General features: G+C 47.2%; 1 protein-coding gene across 1 annotated transcript in view; it reads left to right on the forward strand.

Moving 5' to 3' along the window:
• LOC139423968 (meiosis inhibitor protein 1) overlaps positions 1 to 16,962 on the forward strand; it is a 30,745-nt gene that overhangs the window by 1,498 nt on the left and 12,285 nt on the right. The window contains exons 5-21 of the mRNA XM_071175632.1: positions 316 to 421; positions 4,141 to 4,344; positions 4,478 to 4,647; positions 4,787 to 4,901; positions 4,986 to 5,102; positions 5,199 to 5,298; positions 6,499 to 6,633; positions 6,734 to 6,842; positions 6,962 to 7,053; positions 7,155 to 7,302; positions 7,397 to 7,508; positions 7,611 to 7,671; positions 9,791 to 9,888; positions 10,120 to 10,297; positions 11,033 to 11,183; positions 14,592 to 14,879; positions 14,983 to 15,151. Coding sequence (XP_071031733.1) covers positions 316 to 421; positions 4,141 to 4,344; positions 4,478 to 4,647; positions 4,787 to 4,901; positions 4,986 to 5,102; positions 5,199 to 5,298; positions 6,499 to 6,633; positions 6,734 to 6,842; positions 6,962 to 7,053; positions 7,155 to 7,302; positions 7,397 to 7,508; positions 7,611 to 7,671; positions 9,791 to 9,888; positions 10,120 to 10,297; positions 11,033 to 11,183; positions 14,592 to 14,879; positions 14,983 to 15,151 — 2,353 coding nt within the window. The remainder of the gene's footprint in view (positions 1 to 315; positions 422 to 4,140; positions 4,345 to 4,477; positions 4,648 to 4,786; positions 4,902 to 4,985; positions 5,103 to 5,198; positions 5,299 to 6,498; positions 6,634 to 6,733; positions 6,843 to 6,961; positions 7,054 to 7,154; positions 7,303 to 7,396; positions 7,509 to 7,610; positions 7,672 to 9,790; positions 9,889 to 10,119; positions 10,298 to 11,032; positions 11,184 to 14,591; positions 14,880 to 14,982; positions 15,152 to 16,962) is intronic.

The following is a 16,962-nucleotide window of genomic DNA, read 5'->3' on the forward strand; positions in this document are numbered from 1 at the left end:
GTATAAACTCTAGAGTAAGCAGCAGTTAGTAGGGCTGACTGTAGGGTTGACTGGGGATGATAACAGCGGGCTGAGGTGTGGACAAGTCCTCTCACACTACTAGGAAGAAACTTGATTAGATTCAAACGATGGAATAAAGAAGTTGGTGCACCTTTGTTACTGGAGGGAATGGAAGGGTTGTGGACTAGCTGTCATTGACAGACGGACAGGAAGGAAGTCATACTGTATTCTAGGAATAGATTGAATTGGTTGGTATGAATTTAGACACAAAAGTGTCTGAAAATGATTGTAGAACCTCCTCTGTCCCATGTCCAGCTGTGTGACCAGTCCAGTGTGAGGGGTTTCCTGCCCACCTTCACCTTCTTGGGGAAGCTGGTAGATGCTGTTCCTTCCCTGCCACAGAGCCTGGCCTCCAGCCATGGTGAGACTGTGTTCCACACCTCCACCATCTCTCACCAAGCTCACATTAAAATGCTCTTCATCTCCTTTGTGCTACCTATTGAGTGTTTACCTTCGATCACCCTCAATGCGTTCTCTGCCATATTTCTTTTAGCACCATTACCTGTGTAATGACCAGGTACTTGGTCCATTAGTCATTTGTATCTTAACTTAAGTCAAGTGGGGCTGGCATATTATTGAGAGGTTTTAGCCTGTGTGGTGGTGAGCTGTGTGTGTTATTGTGAATTTGGTTTTATAGTTTGGCCACCAGCCAGAGTCGCTGAAAAACAGCACTACTACTTTGACTGCCTGTCTGCCTGCCTCCTGCTGTCTGCCTCCTTCTGTCTGCCTCCTGCTATAGCCAATGTTTGCAATAATGATGAAAAGGGAACATTAATTGGACTGCGTGTCTGTGCCTTGCTCGTATTTGATATGCTGCCTATATAGCTGCATGTATAACTCCCCACTTGAGTTTTGCATTGGGGCAAAAAAACAATCTGCATTTTAACCACATACAAGGCCCTCTAACTGCTATTTAGTCTCTTTGTGATAATGTTAGTTGCCTACGGCATGAGTAAGCTACCTACAGCTGTTCCACGTCTGGGCACCCGAACGATCTAGGCAGCCGAGCTCGTATCCCGACCGGTAACCAGAGTCTGAAAATGGGCGAGTTCATTTTCATCACCCAGTGCCCCGGATGCTTATGTTTGCAATACTGTGACAACAGACCTCAAGTTTGTACAAACATGTTGAACATGTATTTTTTGTGCAACATGTAAATAGCTGTATGTAGCCTAATTCCCACCCTGAAAAAAATTAAATGAAATTGTGCTTATGCTTAATAACCTACTGGGGTATGGAATGCAATAGTTGTAACATGTCGACCGTGTCTTCTGTGTACAACGTTCATTGGAGATCAAGGGGGCGGGGGAAGCAGCAGCAGAGCACTGAGCAGCAGCCAATCAAGGAGGGGGGAGCGGCAGTGAGCGGAGCACTGAGCAACAGCTACGTAGGTAGCAGAGTGAGCAGCAGCTACATACAGTTGAAGTCAGAAGTTTACATACAATTAGGTTGGAGTCATTAACTTGTTACCACTCCACAAATTTCTTGTTAACAAACTATAGATTTAGCAAGTCGGTTAGGACATCTACTTTGGTGGAAATTGTTAAAAGTATTACTTGTCCATAGAGTTCTATGGTTTGTTAAACTTTAACATCGATGGTTTTTGTTTGATATAAAGTTGAAGTCAGAAGTTTACATGCACTTAGGTTGGAGTCATTAAAACTTGTTTTTCAACCACTCCACACATTTCTTGTTAACAATAGTTTTGGCAAGTCAGTTAGGACATTTACTTTGTGCATGAGACAAGTCATTTTTCCAACAATTGTTTACATACAGATTATTTCACTTATAATTCACTGTATCACAATTCCAGTGGGTCAGAAGTTTACATACACCAAGTTGACTGTGCCTTTAAACAGCTTTTACATTCCAGAAAATGATGTCATTGCTCTAGAAGCTTCTGATAGGCCAATTGACATCATTTGAGTCAGTTGGAGGTGTACCTGTGGATGTATTTCAAGGCCTACCTTCAAACTCGGTGCCTCTTTGCTTGACATTATGGGAAAATCAAAAGAAATCAGCCAAGACCTCAGAAAAAAATGGTAGACCTCCACAAGTCTGGTTCATTCTTGGGAGCAATTTCCAAATGCCTGAAGGTACCACATTCATCTGTACAACAATAGTATGCAAGTATAAACACCATGGGACTACGCAGCCGTCATACCGCTCAGGAAGGAGATGCATTCTGTCTCCTAGAGATGAATGTACTTTGGTGCGAAATGTGCAAATCAATCCCAGAATAACAGCAAAGGACCTTGTGAAGATGCTGGAGGAAACAGGTACAAAGGTATCTATATCCACAGTAAAACGAGTCCTATATCGACATAACCTGAAAGGCCGCTCAGCAAGGAAGAAGCCACTGCTCCAAAACCGCTGCAGGAGGGACTGGTGCACTTCACAAAATAGATGGTATCATGAGGAAATAAAATTATGTGGATATATTGAAGCAACATCTCAAGACATCAGTGAGGAAGTGAAAGCTTGGTCGCAAATGGGTCTTCCAAATGGACAATGACCCCAAGCATACTTTCAATGTTGTGGCAAAATGGCTTAAGGACATCACAGTCAAGGTATTGGAGTGGCCATCACAAAGCCCTGACCTCAATCCTATAGAAAATTTGTGGGCAGAACTGAAAAGGTGTGTGCGAGCAAGGAGGCCTACAAACCTGACTCAGTTACACCAGCTCTGTCTGGAGGAATGGGCCAAAATTCACCCAACTTATTGTGGGAAGCTTGTGGAAGGCTACCCAAAACGTTTGATCCAAGTTAAACAATTTAAAGGCAATGCTACCAAATACTAATTGAGTGTATGTAAACTTCTGACCCACTGGGAATGTGATGAAAGAAATAAAAGCAGAAAAATCATTCTCTACTATTATTCTAACATTTCACATTCTTAAAATGAAGTGGTGATCCTAACTGACCTAAGACATGTAATTTTTGCAGGATTAAATGTCAAGAATTGTGAAAAACTGAGTTAAATATATTTGGCTAAGGTGTATGTAAACTTCCGACAGAAATCTCTTTATGTTTTGCCACAAAACTTTTCCAGAAAATCCGGAACCGCAGCCTCTTTGTAATAGTTTTGTGTGTGTGGACATTCAGTGTTTTACTATTTTGTCTAAGCAGCGCGGTGTCATGAGTCCATGTGGATTGCCACTATTGACGGTGCCTGCCTGTCAGCGAGCTCACGCCTCCCAGCTGATACACAGGCACTGAGGCCCCGAGAGGGAGAGAGAGAGTACAGTAGAGGGGGAGAAACTATTCAGCACAGAGAACTCAACTCACAAATAGTAGCCACAGCTTGTTTTTAATCATCTGTCGAATTGATGTCATTATTTTCCTTTACATTACTTTGCATAGTGTTGAAATGCACAGGCAGACGTGTTTTCTCCCTCCTTTCTCTCCTCCCGTTTGTATTGTGGTGTAGCCAGACCTGGTTGGAGCCGGGAGTCTCTCCTGGCTGGCTGCCTCTGGAGTCTGACGGGCCTTTAACTCTCAGGCTGGCTGGCTTGTATGAGCAGCTCAAGCTGGCTGCGTCAAAGTTAAACAAACTCAATTCAACAGGGTGTCTGACTGAGTCTGGTGTGTAGTATCAGCATGCCATGCTTTATACACACAACGGTCTGTTCACCGCTACTCTCAGCCAAGAGTGTAGCTGGGGTTTAGTTCCTGCTTTGTTCACTGTTTGTTTTCTCACCCATCGGCCATCGCCCTTATGTTCTGTCTGTCTCTGCCTTATTGTGTGTATGTGTCTGTCTCATTTCCTCTCCCCCCACCTCCCTTTTTTCATTCTCTTCCTCTCTCCCCTCCTCGCTCCCCCTCCCTCTCTCCCCTCCTTGCTCCCCCTCCCTCTCTCCCCTCCTCGCTCCCTCTCTCCCCTCCTCGCTCCCTCTCCCTCTCTCCCCTCCTCGCTCCCTCTCTCCCCTCCTCGCTCCCTCTCTCCCCTCCTCGCTCCCTCTCTCCCCTCCTCGCTCTCTCTCTCCCCTCCTCGCTCCCTCTCTCTCTCTCTCTCTCGCTCCCTCTCTCTCTCTCTCGCTCCCTCTCTCTCTCTCTCTCACTCGCTCTCTCTCGCCCCAGTGCCCCTGTTGGAGCGGTTGTGCTCCACGCTGCTCTACCCAGACGAGAGTCTGAAGGCCTCAGTCTTCTACGTGTGGCAGAGGGTGTGGGGGGCGGGGGGAGCGGCCCAGTCCCTGCCCTCCCCCCTCAGAGACAGGGTGTGTGTGCTGCTGATGCAGACCCTGTCCCACGCCTGCTCCTCTCAGCTCACCATCAACTGCCTGGGTGAGAACCATCATATTGTAAGGGGGAGGTGCTTATTACCATATAATAAGCGGTAGTATCATATATGTGCATGTAACCTAACATTTAGCATGAATCAGTGAATATGGAAGTGTGTTTTCTGTTTGTGCGTCAGGCTTCCTGAAGCAGCTGCTGAAGCTGGGTGAGGTGGTGTCTGTGCTGATGAACAGCCCCTGTGAGCAGATCCGGTCTGATCTGGATCAGAGCCTGGACCAGGACCAAGAGGCCCAGTCCAGCACCCACCTCTCCCTGGAGCGCTGCTCACTGCCACTCATACTCAAAAAGGTTTTCACCATTCTACCACCATCTTTTGTTAAAATGTGATAGCAGCAGTAGAAGATGTCTTTGACTGATTACATTGAGTGTCTAAAAAACGGCAGTGTTTGAAGACATTGTCATGACGACTAATGTGTGTGTGTTGTAGCTGTTGCTGTGTGGGGATGAGACATTGCAGGTGGCCAGTGCTCAGTGTATGGCTGCTATTCTGGTCCACTCCCCCAGCCAGTACTGTGCTTCCTTCATCCAGGCAGACGTACCCGGTGAGAGAACTTGTTTGAATGTCTGAGACGCCACTCTGTGAGCGTATCTTTCTCTCCTGTGTCTCATCATTCTCTCTCTCCCAGAGTTTCTGTTTGAGCGTCTGAACAGTGGCAGTGAGGTGCTGCTGTGGTCCGTCTACAGCTGTCTGCTGCTGCTCACTGAGGACCCGCTCTTCTTCTCTCAGTGTCACTCTGTCTACGGTGAGAGAAAGAGGACATACACACACTCACAGTATGGCATCATAGAATTACTGAGCAAGACGTAAAAGTCACAGTGTGTTTGTGTGTGTGTGTCAGGTATTGAGTCTCTGGTACGCAGTCTGAAGGAGGCCCTGAGGCTGACTAACGTGGAGGTGCAGAGACAGGGCCTGCTGCTGCTCACAGAGATACTGGAGAGGTGAGGCATCAGTTCTGTCTACCTCATACATAACAGTAGAGAGGTGAGGCATCGGGTCTGTCTACCTCATACATAACAGTAGAGAGGTGAGGCATCAGGTCTGTCTACCTCATACATAACAGCAGAGAGGTGAGGCATCAGGTCTGTCTACCTCATACATAACAGTAGAGAGGTGAGGCATCAGGTCTGTCTACCTCATACATAACAGCAGAGAGGTGAGGCATCAGGTCTGTCTACCTCATACATAACAGCAGAGAGGTGAGGCATCAGGTCTGTCTACCTCATACATAACAGTAGAGAGGTGAGACATCAGGTCTGTCTACCTCATACATAACAGCAGAGAGGTGAGGCATCAGGTCTGTCTACCTCATACATAACAGTAGAGAGGTGAGGCATCAGGTTTGTCTACCTCATACATAACAGCAGAGAGGTGAGGCATCAGGTCTGTCTACCTCATACATAACAGTAGAGAGGTGAGGCATCAGGTCTGTCTACCTCATACATAACAGTAGAGAGGTGAGGCATCAGGTCTGTCTACCTCATACATAACAGCAGAGAGGTGAGGCATCAGGTCTGTCTACCTCATACATAACAGCAGAGAGGTGAGGCATCAGGTTTGTCTACCTCATACATAACAGCAGAGAGGTGAGGCATCAGGTCTGTCTACCTCATACATAACAGTAGAGAGGTGAGGCATCAGGTCTGTCTACCTCATACATAACAGCAGAGAGGTGAGGCATCAGGTCTGTCTACCTCATACATAACAGCAGAGAGGTGAGGCATCAGGTCTGTCTACCTCATACATAACAGCTGGTCTATTTGACATTTTGTGAATGTATCGCAATTTGTCCTTTACGTTCAGTGAAAGTGACAAGACTGGTCTCAGTGCTGAACAAGCACTAGAGAAAGGTGTGAGAGAGAGGGGTATTTTGACCTCATTCACAGTATCTCGTATTTTAAAATGAATTTTTATTTAACTAGGCAAGTCAGTTAAAAACAAATTGTTATTTACAATGACGGCCTACAGCCGTGGGTTGTTCTGAGGATTTTCCAGGTTCCTCTGGGCTGTCCAGCGTTGTTGTGGCAACAGCCTGCCTGACCACATCTCTAATGGTGCCGTGTGGCTGACATCAGAACATCACTGTGGAGCGTTGTGACAGAGAGGTCACAGCTGTTTATTATCGGTGTGTCTCTCTCCAGGCAGCCTGCGGGGGTGCGTCTGTTCCCCAGCGCCCCAGGGTTTGTGGCCGTGGCAGAGGCAGTGCTCTCTGGAGTCTGCTCCCCCAGTCTGCAGGTGGCAACACAGGCAGCCCATGCTGCCACCGCCCTCCTCAGGTACACAGACAGACGGATGGACGGACGGACGCGTGCTGGCTGTGAGCACCACAAACATGAGCTACATGTTGTTTTCTCTCTGTACTGTGTGTCTCTGTAGGGTGAACCACCAGTCCAGCCCAGTACAGTACAAACAGCTGGAGAAGCTGGTGGAACACATTATTGCTCGGTGCACTGAGCTGCCCTTACCTGCCTCCTCACGGTGCCGAGTGAGTCAGTCTCTGTTCACCTTTGTGTGTCAGCAAGGGGGGGGGGGGAACTCCACTTCACTTCAGGAAACACCATTGGAAAGGTTTCTTGACTGTGTCCCTGTTACTCTCTCTTCCAGGTGAGCCTCAGAGGAGATGAGCCCAGCAGCCAGGCCTCGAGAGCGGGAGGGTTTCTACTCCAGGCCCTGGTCTGTTTCCATGCCGCCTGCAGGTCAGTGAGGCAGAATGCAATTGTTGCAGTCACCGATAACATTTACCCCCCGCCCCACCCCCCTATTTCCAGTGTGTTTAATGTGTGTCTGTGTGTTCCAGGCTAGTGGAGCAGTGTTCGTCTGAGCCTGGCCTGAAGGAGAATGTGTTCACAGCTCCATCCAAGCAGGTTCAGGGTCAGGACCCGCTGGAGTGTCTGTGTCTGTGTCTGCTACACTGCTGTGACACTGTTTGCATCCCCACCGTCACAGTGAGCCCCGCCCCCAGCACACACACGTTCATGCACCATGTGTATACACATTCACACACTGTGTGTGTGTGTGTGTGTGTGTGTGTGTGTGTAGAGGCATTGTGAGCTCGCCCCCAGCGCCCAGATGCTCCAGCACTTCTTCTCCATCCTGTCGTACCAGTTCTCCCTTCTACCCTCCCTCATGCCCCTCTTCGCTGCCAAACTAGGTGAGGCATGTTGTCCGGGGGTAGGGGGATCATTGTTTTCCTCACCCCCAGGTAAAATGACCCATGTCTCCTCCTCCATTCTTCTTCCTCTCTTCTTTCCAGCATCCTCTGGTTTCTTCAGGCTGGCTCTGGAGCACAAAGCTGTCCTCTGTGCAGGAAACCGGTAACAGGAGAACCTGAGAACACACACACACACACAGACCACTATCACCCCCCCCAGACAGACAATTGCTAATGGCTCTGTTATAGTGTGGACTTGTTATTGAGTGAACCCAGTAAAAGTGCCCAGGAAAGTGAGAGGTGACATACAGAAGCTTCTTTCACGTCACTTGGTTTCAGTCTGGCCATGAAAGCTCTTCTCTCATCGGTGGATCAGTCTTGTCTGTTTTGTGTGCAGACGAAGAGGAAGCTCACAGGCCAGGCTGGCTATGTGGTTGTGCTATGAGCTGTAATGAAACTGAGTCCAAAGTGCATTTGGATATTTTTTTTTAACTCAATTGAAATGCTAAGTCAGAACATTTACTGCACACAGGAGTAGGTTTGATACCATTATTATATACAGTGGGGAGAACAAGTATTTGATACACTGCCGATTTTGCAGGTTTTCCTACTTACAAAGCATGTAGAGGTCTGTCATTTTTATCATAGGTACACTTCAACTGTGAGAGACGGAATCTAAAACAAAAATCCAGAAAATCACATTGTATGATTTTTAAGCAAATATTTTGCATTTTATTGCTTGACAAAAGTATTTGATCACCTACCAACCAATAAGAATTCCAGCTCTCACAGACCTGTTAGTTTTTCTTTAAGAATCCCTCCTGTTCTCCACTCATTACCTGTATTAACTGCACCTGTTTGAACTCGTTACCTGTATAAAAGACACCTGTCCACACACTCAATCAAACAGACTCCAACCTCTCCACAAAGGCCAATACCAGAAGGCCGTGTAAGGACATCAGGGATAAAATTGTAGATCTGCACAAGGCTGGGATGGGCTACAGGACAATAGGCAAGCAGCTTGGTGAGAAGGCAACAACTGTTGGCGCAATTATTAGAAAATGGAAGAAGTTCAAGATGACGGTCAATCACCCTCGGTCCGGGGCTCCATGCAAGTTCTCACCTCGTGGGGCATAAATGATCATGAGGAAGGTGAGGGATCAGCCCAGAACTACACGGCAGGACCTGGTCAATGACCTGAAGAGAGCTGGGACCACAGTCTCAAAGAAAACCATTAGTAACACACTACGCCGTCATGGATTAAAATCCTGCAGCGCACGCAAGGTCCCCCTGCTCAAGCCAGCGCATGTCCAGGCCCGTCTGAAGTTTGCCAATGACCATCTGGATGATCCAGAGGAGGAATGGGAGAAGGTCATGTGGTCTAATGAGACAAAAAATAGAGCCTTTTGGTCTAAACTCCACTCGCCGTGTTTGGAGGAAGAAGAAGGATGAGTACAACCCCAAGAACACCATACCAACTGTGAAGCATGGAAAATCATCATTCTTTGGGGATGCTTTTCTGCAAAGGGGACAGGTCGACTGCACGACCCATCTTCAATGCTCTTACTGATGGAAAGAGGTTGTTGGCCAAGATCTCGCGATATATGGCCCCATCCATCCTCTCCTCAACAACCTCTTTCCATCAGTAAGAGCATTGAAGATGGGTCGTGGCTGGTTCTTCCAGCATGACAACGACCCAAAACACACAGCCAGGGCAACTAAGGAGTGGCTCCGTAAGAAGCATCTCAAGGTCCTGGAGTGGCCTAGCCAGTCTCCAGACCTGAACCCAATAGAAAATCTTTGGAGGGAGCTGAAAGTCCGTATTGCCCAGCGACAGCCCCGAAACCTGAAGGATCTGGAGAAGGTCTGTATGGAGGAGTGGGCCAAAATCCCTGCTGCAGTGTGTGCAAACCTGGTCAAGAACTACAGGAAACGTATGATCTCTGTAATTGCAAACAAAGGTTTCTGTACCAAATATTAAGTTCTGCTTTTCTGATGTATCAAATACTTATGTCATGCAATAAAATGCTAATTAATTACTTAAAAATCATACAATGTGATTTTCTGGATTTTTTTGGTTTAGATTCTGTCTCTCACAGTTGAAGTGTACCTATGATAAAAAATTACGTACCTCTACATGCTTTGTAAGTAGGAAAACCTCCCAAATCGGCAGTGTATCAAAAACTTGTTCTCGCCACTGTATAGTGTATAAAAGACATCTATGTTTCTTAGTTGTCCCTCCCTCTCTTTTTTCACACTCACTCTTTCTCATCTCACGGTAGAAACCCAGCTCTGAATGCAGCCTGCTGTGGTTTTCTGCAGAGGCTCAGTGTGTCTCTTCTGTCCCAACCAGACCCTGCAGCCAGCATCCTCCCACAAGGTACTGACACAACACATTAGCCACGAAAAACACAGTAGCATTAAGGTTTCACGTCACAGTAAAGCTCTTTGGTAGCACTTAAAGTCTGTGGAGAAGGCCTTTGGACTTTATTATGCCGGGTAACGTGTGGTGTGGATGTTCTGTTTGTGACTGTGATGCAATTCAATAATGAACAGGTCTACTGAGAGCTGGTGTCAGTGTTCTCTCTGTGTGTGTGTGTGTGTTCCCCAGACTGTGAGGAGATAGAGGCTGTGTTGAGGTCCAGCCTGCCCTCTCTGTGTTGTCGTGTGTGTGAGTGGCCCGCTCTGCTGTGTGAGTCCCCAGGGCCCCAATGTGACCCTGCCGGCCCCAGGGCGACTCAGTACTGTCTGCTCACATTGCTGCACCTGGCCCTGCAGCATGGAGACAGGTACTTGGGGACATGTAGACACTGGCTCAGTTGTATGGTTATTAACGACACGGCATTGCTTTGAAAGATGTCTGTTTACTGCGGCCAGTGATTTACATAGCATGGGAGGGTTATGTATGTGTGTCTATACACTGAGTGTACAAAACATTAGGAACACCTGCTCGTTCCATGACATAGCTTCACCTGGATTCACCTGGTCAGTCCCTTATTGATGTCACTTGTTAAATCCACTTCTATTAGTATAGATGAAGGGGAGGAGACAGGTTACAGAAGGATTTGTAAGCCTTGACATGGATTGTGTATGTGAGCCATTCAGAGGTTCAAAGGGCGAGACAAAAGATTTAAGTGCCTTTGAACAGGGTATGGTAGTAGGTGCCAGGCGCCCTGGTTTGAATGTGTCAAGAACTGTAACGCTGCTGGGTTTTTCATGGTCAACAGTTTCCCGTGTGTGTCAAGGATGGTCCACTACCAAAAGGACATCCAGCCAATTTGACACAACTGTGGGAAGCATTGGAGTCAACATGGGCCAGCATCCCTGTAGAACGCTTTCAACCCCTTGTAGAGTCCATGCCCCGACTAATTGAGGCTGTTCTGAAAAAAGGGTGCAACCCAATATTAGGATGGTGTTCATAATGTTTTGTACAATACAATTTACTTCCTGTACCTATCACCGCACCACCAATCGTTGTGTGTGTGCTCGTGCACCATAACACTTTGTGTGTGTGTGTATACCAGGCTGCTCCCTGACTCCACGGTGTTCTCCTGTGTGGTGACTCTGCTGTGCTCGGTGCAGGAGCAGGGAGACTCGGCCCTGCCTCCCTGTGTGCTCAGGTCTGCCCTCTACCTGCTGTCTGTCACACAGGACAAGAGCCCCGACCTGGACTGGGTAAGTCAACTCATTTCAATACGATGATAGTAGTGGGCTGCTGGCGCTCTAACAACATGTAATACATTGCAGAAGGGTTGTTCATTCCTTGGAGTATTTAACTGAAGTTGTAGTCTATGAAATAGAATCCCACTTTGGTGCAAAAGGCTCCAACTAACACTCTTCATTCTTGGAACTCGGTTATGGAGTTACATCAACTATATATGCCTTTCTGTTTGAAAGCTGGTTATTAATGATACCGAAAGAGAGAGAGTTTTCCCTTTTATGTCCACAACAGTGCTAACACAACTCTAGTCCTCAACCCTTTGACGCGTATGATCACGTATTTGTGATCGTTGATGAGTGCTCCCTGCAGCGTACGATCTCAAATATGTGATTGGAACAGTAGCAACAGAACGTATGACGCAACAAACGCATCTTAACAGCATTGTTGTCTGAACAGCACCTAAATATTTGATGGTACTGATGGAAAATAAACGTCTTAAACTTTATTCCTCAATTTGACCTTTTTATTGTAAAAGATGAATGCGAACTTCATCATCCAAACATCACACGGAACACATCCACAGCCAAACTCATTCCATAAGCCAGTCTAAATGACAGGTTGTGCTGATGTACCACATCTCTGGTGAGCACAAGAGACTAATGTAATGTTGTTTAGAAAATAAATGCGTGTCAACTAAGCTGACAGCAGCTAAATTCTTTATGATGGCAGCCATGTTTTTTATGTTTGACTTGGCAAAAACTCCCTAATCCCAGAATGCCATTCACTATAAGACACAAAGTCAAAGATGGCTGCGCTCATTGCCTGAAAAATATGAACTTAGTTTAGCCACTTTTCAGCATATTACAAATCGTCAAGGTACTTGTTACAGTATATACAAGAACCGGAGCACATGACTTGACAAGCCGTTTACTGTTTTTGACAAATCACAAAGTAAATCAAATGTTTTCACCTCACAGATCATCACACCAAATACAAGCCTACTGCCTAGCCTAACTGTAGCGCGAAAGCTAAATAAGGATGAAACCATTTTAGGGCAGTTTGTGGGGGGGGGTTAATTTAATTTATGGGGGGTTTTCAAGTCCATGGGAGTAGAAATGGGGGGATAGTATTGTGGGGGGATATGATGCAGGAAATATTACTATGTGTAAGAACCGACGCTGGAGTCGAGAAGCAGGTACAGGGAGTCAAACATTTAATGAGTAACAGACAAGACAGAAACAGCTTCAGCTCACGAGTAACAAAACAACATAGGAACGTTAATGTGGAAGCGAGGAACAGAGCTGGGGGACAGACAGATATAGGGAAGGAAATAACAGGTGATTGAGTCCAAATGATCGCTGATGCGTGTGACGAGGGAATTAGGTGGCCGTAATGATGGTGGCAGGAGTGTGTAATGCTGGGAAGCCCAGCGCCCTCGAGCACCAGGGGGGAAGAGCGGGAGCAAGCGTGACAGTACCCGCCGTCCCACCTGGGTGAGCCTCATGGGCCGGCCGAGGCACGGACGCTGTACAAGCCGGCTGGGTGTAAAAACCTTGACGAACCGGTAGAGGCGTGGGAGCCTGGCGAGCCGGCCGAGGCGTGAAAGCCTGTCGAGCCGGCCGAGGCGTGACGTGGGATGAGCGCCTGCCGAGCCAACCTGGGCAAGGAAACCTCTCGAGCCAGCTAGGGCGTGGTAGCCCCACGAGCCAGCTAGGGCGTGGTAGCCCAACGAGCTGACTTAGGCACCCCCGGTTCCATCGGCAGTGGCCCCTGGACTCAACGTCACCACCAACTGAAACGACAGCACGCCCCGATGCTTTGTCTGATGGCTTCCGTATTCTGTAAGGACCGACGCTGGAGTCGAGAAGCAGGTACGGGGAGTTAAACATTTAATGAGGAACAGACCAGGCACAAGACAGAAACAGCGTCAGCACACGGGAACAAAACAACATAGGAACGTTAATGTGGAAGCGGGGAACCGGGCTGGAGGACAGACGGATATAGGGAAGGAAATAACAGGTGATTGAGTCCAAATGATTGCTAATGCGCGTGATGAGGGAAACAGATGTGCGTAATGATGGTGGCAGAAGTGCGTAATGCTGGGAGCCCGGCGCCCTTGAGCGCCAGGGGGGAAGTTTATACTAAATAAAAATAAAACCCCTGGAAAAGGGGGTCTGAGCTGGCAACCCTGAGGTACCAAAGTTACAATCTGATGCCGCATCCCAAACGACTGGGAACTGGAAAATCTCAGACTTCAGTGTGTTCAAGACAACTGAAAACTCTGGAAAAAACAGTCATCCAACTCGGAATTCCAACTTGGGAACTCGGGCCTCTTTCTAGAGCCCCGACTTTCCGACCTGAAGATCATTGACGTGATTTTACAGTTGTCTTGAAAGCACCATAATTCATTTGAGTGAACTATTCCTTATTATAAGATCTTTGATCTGACAGACGCTTACGTGACAACCAGAATGCATTGTATGATGTCAACAAACATGGCGCCACACATAGCTGGCAAATAGCTTAGCATCAGCTCATCATAATCAGTACTACATTCAAAAATGTATTTTACACACGTGTGTCCAGTACAATCTATGCAAGAATCAGAATGCATGATTTGTCACCAGTACTTGAAAACGTGAATAAAACAGTAACTACATTATGATCCATACATACATATGGTGTGCTACAGCAGAAACAACAACAGGATATACAGAAAATAAGCCACTTACTTTGATAGGAACGCACACATGACCAAAGTCCAATTTGTAAGGAAAGCAACCATGAAGGCAATGCGGCCAGAAAATGTGCTGGAGGGAAACGTTTGACTAGAGATGCGCAATGTGTTCATGCATGATCTGGGGAAGTGCTTGGGCTCTCGTTGAAGAGAGAAGTTTGTCCGCTCAGTAAAGCCTCAAACATAAATTGTCCGCAGCCGTGAAATGGGCTAGTTATTGTGCAAATTAACGAGGAGGCGGAACACACCTCAATTCAAACTGTTAGAAAATAAAACTTGTTAGAAAATAATTTGAAATTGACTAGTTGAAACATAGCCTATATATAATTAGCAGGCAGCGTGCCTTGTTTTGAGGGCAGCGCGGGTAACTGTCCTGTTGCGTAACAATCACATGGAACAGTGCAAGCATTCTGACATCACGCGCATGAAAAAACTCAGGAGGGGCGACTGTTAGAGACATTTGGAACTCACAAGGGAATTAAGGACATGGGTCTGCATGTCTCCATTATTCCTCAACACCTTATTGGTAAATTAAGTGGTTGATGAATGTACAAAGCCATAGCTCCTCTGTTTCTTGTTAGTCAAGTCACAACAAATGACCTTAAGCATCAGAGTTGTGCACCTGTAAGACTTCTTTCTCATTCTTTAGTCCTCTGCCCCCCCCACCCCCCCATCTCTTGTCCAGGCTCCTCTAAACTGCATCAGCAAGGCCCTGTCCTCCAGCCCCAGTTTCGCCTCCCTCTACACCCACCACCCTCCACTCCTACACTTCCTCTTCCGCTACCCAGAGCTGGCCGAGCACTTTGGGCCCCGGGTCCTGGAGCTGTGGTTGTCCCACCGTGCTCAGGCCACACCGCAGTCAGACACAAACAGTAAGAAGACAGAGGGCCCGTCAGAGCAGAACCAGGATCCAGACAACACAGCCCTGCTGACTCTGCTGGAGAAGAGCCCCACTGTCATACTGAACTTGCTGGTGAGGGAGGGAGACCCCATGTACTGTCCAGAGACTGGGCACAATCCTGTTTCTTTGCCAACCCCAGCTCTCTGCATGAACCCCTGCCTCTCTGTGTCTGTAGGGCATGGTGTGTACCAGCGAAGCTCCCCTGGCAGAACGTGCTGTAGAGGTGCTGGGCAGTTTCCTGCAGGGCCGGCGGGGCTGTAAGGCCGGCTTGTGTACCCTACTCAGACCCACTCTGCTACAGGTGCTCCAGAGACTGGGCCTGGAGAGCAGCCAGGGGACAGGAGGTGAGGAGAAAAAATGAGAATATACCATTATTTAGATATATAGTTTATCTTTATAATAGCCATATATCCTCATGTTACAAATACAGTTGGGAAAGATAACTGTATACTGAACAAAAATATAAATGCAACATGCAACCATTTTTTACGATTTTACTGAGTTACAATTCATATATAGAAATCAGTCAATTTTAAATAAATTCATTAGACCCTAATCTATGTATTTCACATGACTGGGCAGGGGTGCAGCCATGGGTGGGCCTGGGAGGGCATAGGCCCACCCACTAGGGAGCCAGAACCAGCCAATCAGACTGTCCCCACAAAAGGACTTTATTACAGACAGAAATACTCCTCAGTTTCATCAGCTGTCCGTGTGGCTGGTCCCAGACGATCCCGCAAGTGGAGAAGCCGGGTGTGGAGGTCCTGGGCTGGCGTCGTTACATGTGATCTGCGGTTGTGAAGCCAGATGGACGTACTGCCAAATTCTTTAAAACGATGTAGAGAAGGGAACATTCAATTGTCTGGCAACAGCTCGGGTGGATATTCCTGCACTTGAGACATCTGTAGCATTGTGTTGTGTGACAAACAACACATTTAAAAGTGACCTTTTACTGTCCACAGCACAAGGTGCACCTGTGTAATAATCATGCTGTTTAATCAGCTTCTTGATATGCCACAACTCTCAAGTGGATGGATTATTTTGGAAAATGCTTACTAACACGGATGTAAACACATTTCAGAAAAATAAGCTTTTTCTGTGTATGGACCATTTCTGGTTTAATCTATTTTCACTTTACATGTTGCAGTTGGTATTTTTGTTCAGTGTAGTTGCAGGGAGAACAAAGCGGCTTCAATCTGTGGCGTGATATCAAGTGCAACAGAAGAAAATGTGCTTTGACATTCCTCTCCTATAGGAGCAGGCAGTAATTGAGAGACTAACTAGAGCAGCTTCACAAACAGCAAGACCACGTCACATCAGTGTCTCAGCATCCCAGACAGCTTTTATCAAGGCTGGGTTACACTGCATACATACACTCTCCTGCCAACCATTCCGGCCGATGGATACCCATAGAGGTTGTGTAGGTTAATTGCTGTAGCGCAAAGGCACACCACAACTATATGTCCGCTCTGGGGGTGTTGAACTAACTAGTTACCATCAACTCGTTACCATCAGCTCTCCCACTAGAATACGCTGCACAATATAATTTTCACTAATAAACTCAGCAAAAAAAGAAACGTCCTCTCTCTCAACTGCGGTTATTTTCAGCAAACTTAACTAACATGTGTAAATATTTGTATGAACATAACAAGATTCAACAACTGAGACATAAACTGAACAAGTTCCACAGACATGTGACTAACAGAAATTGAATAATGTGTCCCTGAACAAAGGGGAAGGGGGGGGGGGGGGGGGTTAAAATCAAAAGTAACAGTGTGGCCACCTCCTGCATTAAGTACTGCAGTGTATCTCTTCCTCATGAACTGCACCAGATTTGCCAGTTCTTGCTGTGAGATGTTACCCCACTCTCCCACCAAGACACCTGCAAGTTCCAGGACATTTCTGGGGGGGGAATGGCTCTAGACCTCACCCTCAGATCCAACAGGTCCCAGACGTGCTCAATGGGATTGAGATCCGGGCTCTTCCCTGGCCATGGCAGAACACTGGCATTCCTGTCTTGCAGGAAATCACTCACAGAACGAGCAGGATGGGCCTGCAGGAAGGGTACCACATGAGGGAGGAGGATGTCTTCCCTGTAACGCACAGCGTTGAGATTGCCTGCAATGACGACAAGCTCAGTCCGATGATGCTGTGA

This window comes from Oncorhynchus clarkii, chromosome 13 (assembly GCF_045791955.1).
Source record: "Oncorhynchus clarkii lewisi isolate Uvic-CL-2024 chromosome 13, UVic_Ocla_1.0, whole genome shotgun sequence".
Lineage (NCBI taxonomy): Eukaryota > Metazoa > Chordata > Actinopteri > Salmoniformes > Salmonidae > Oncorhynchus > Oncorhynchus clarkii.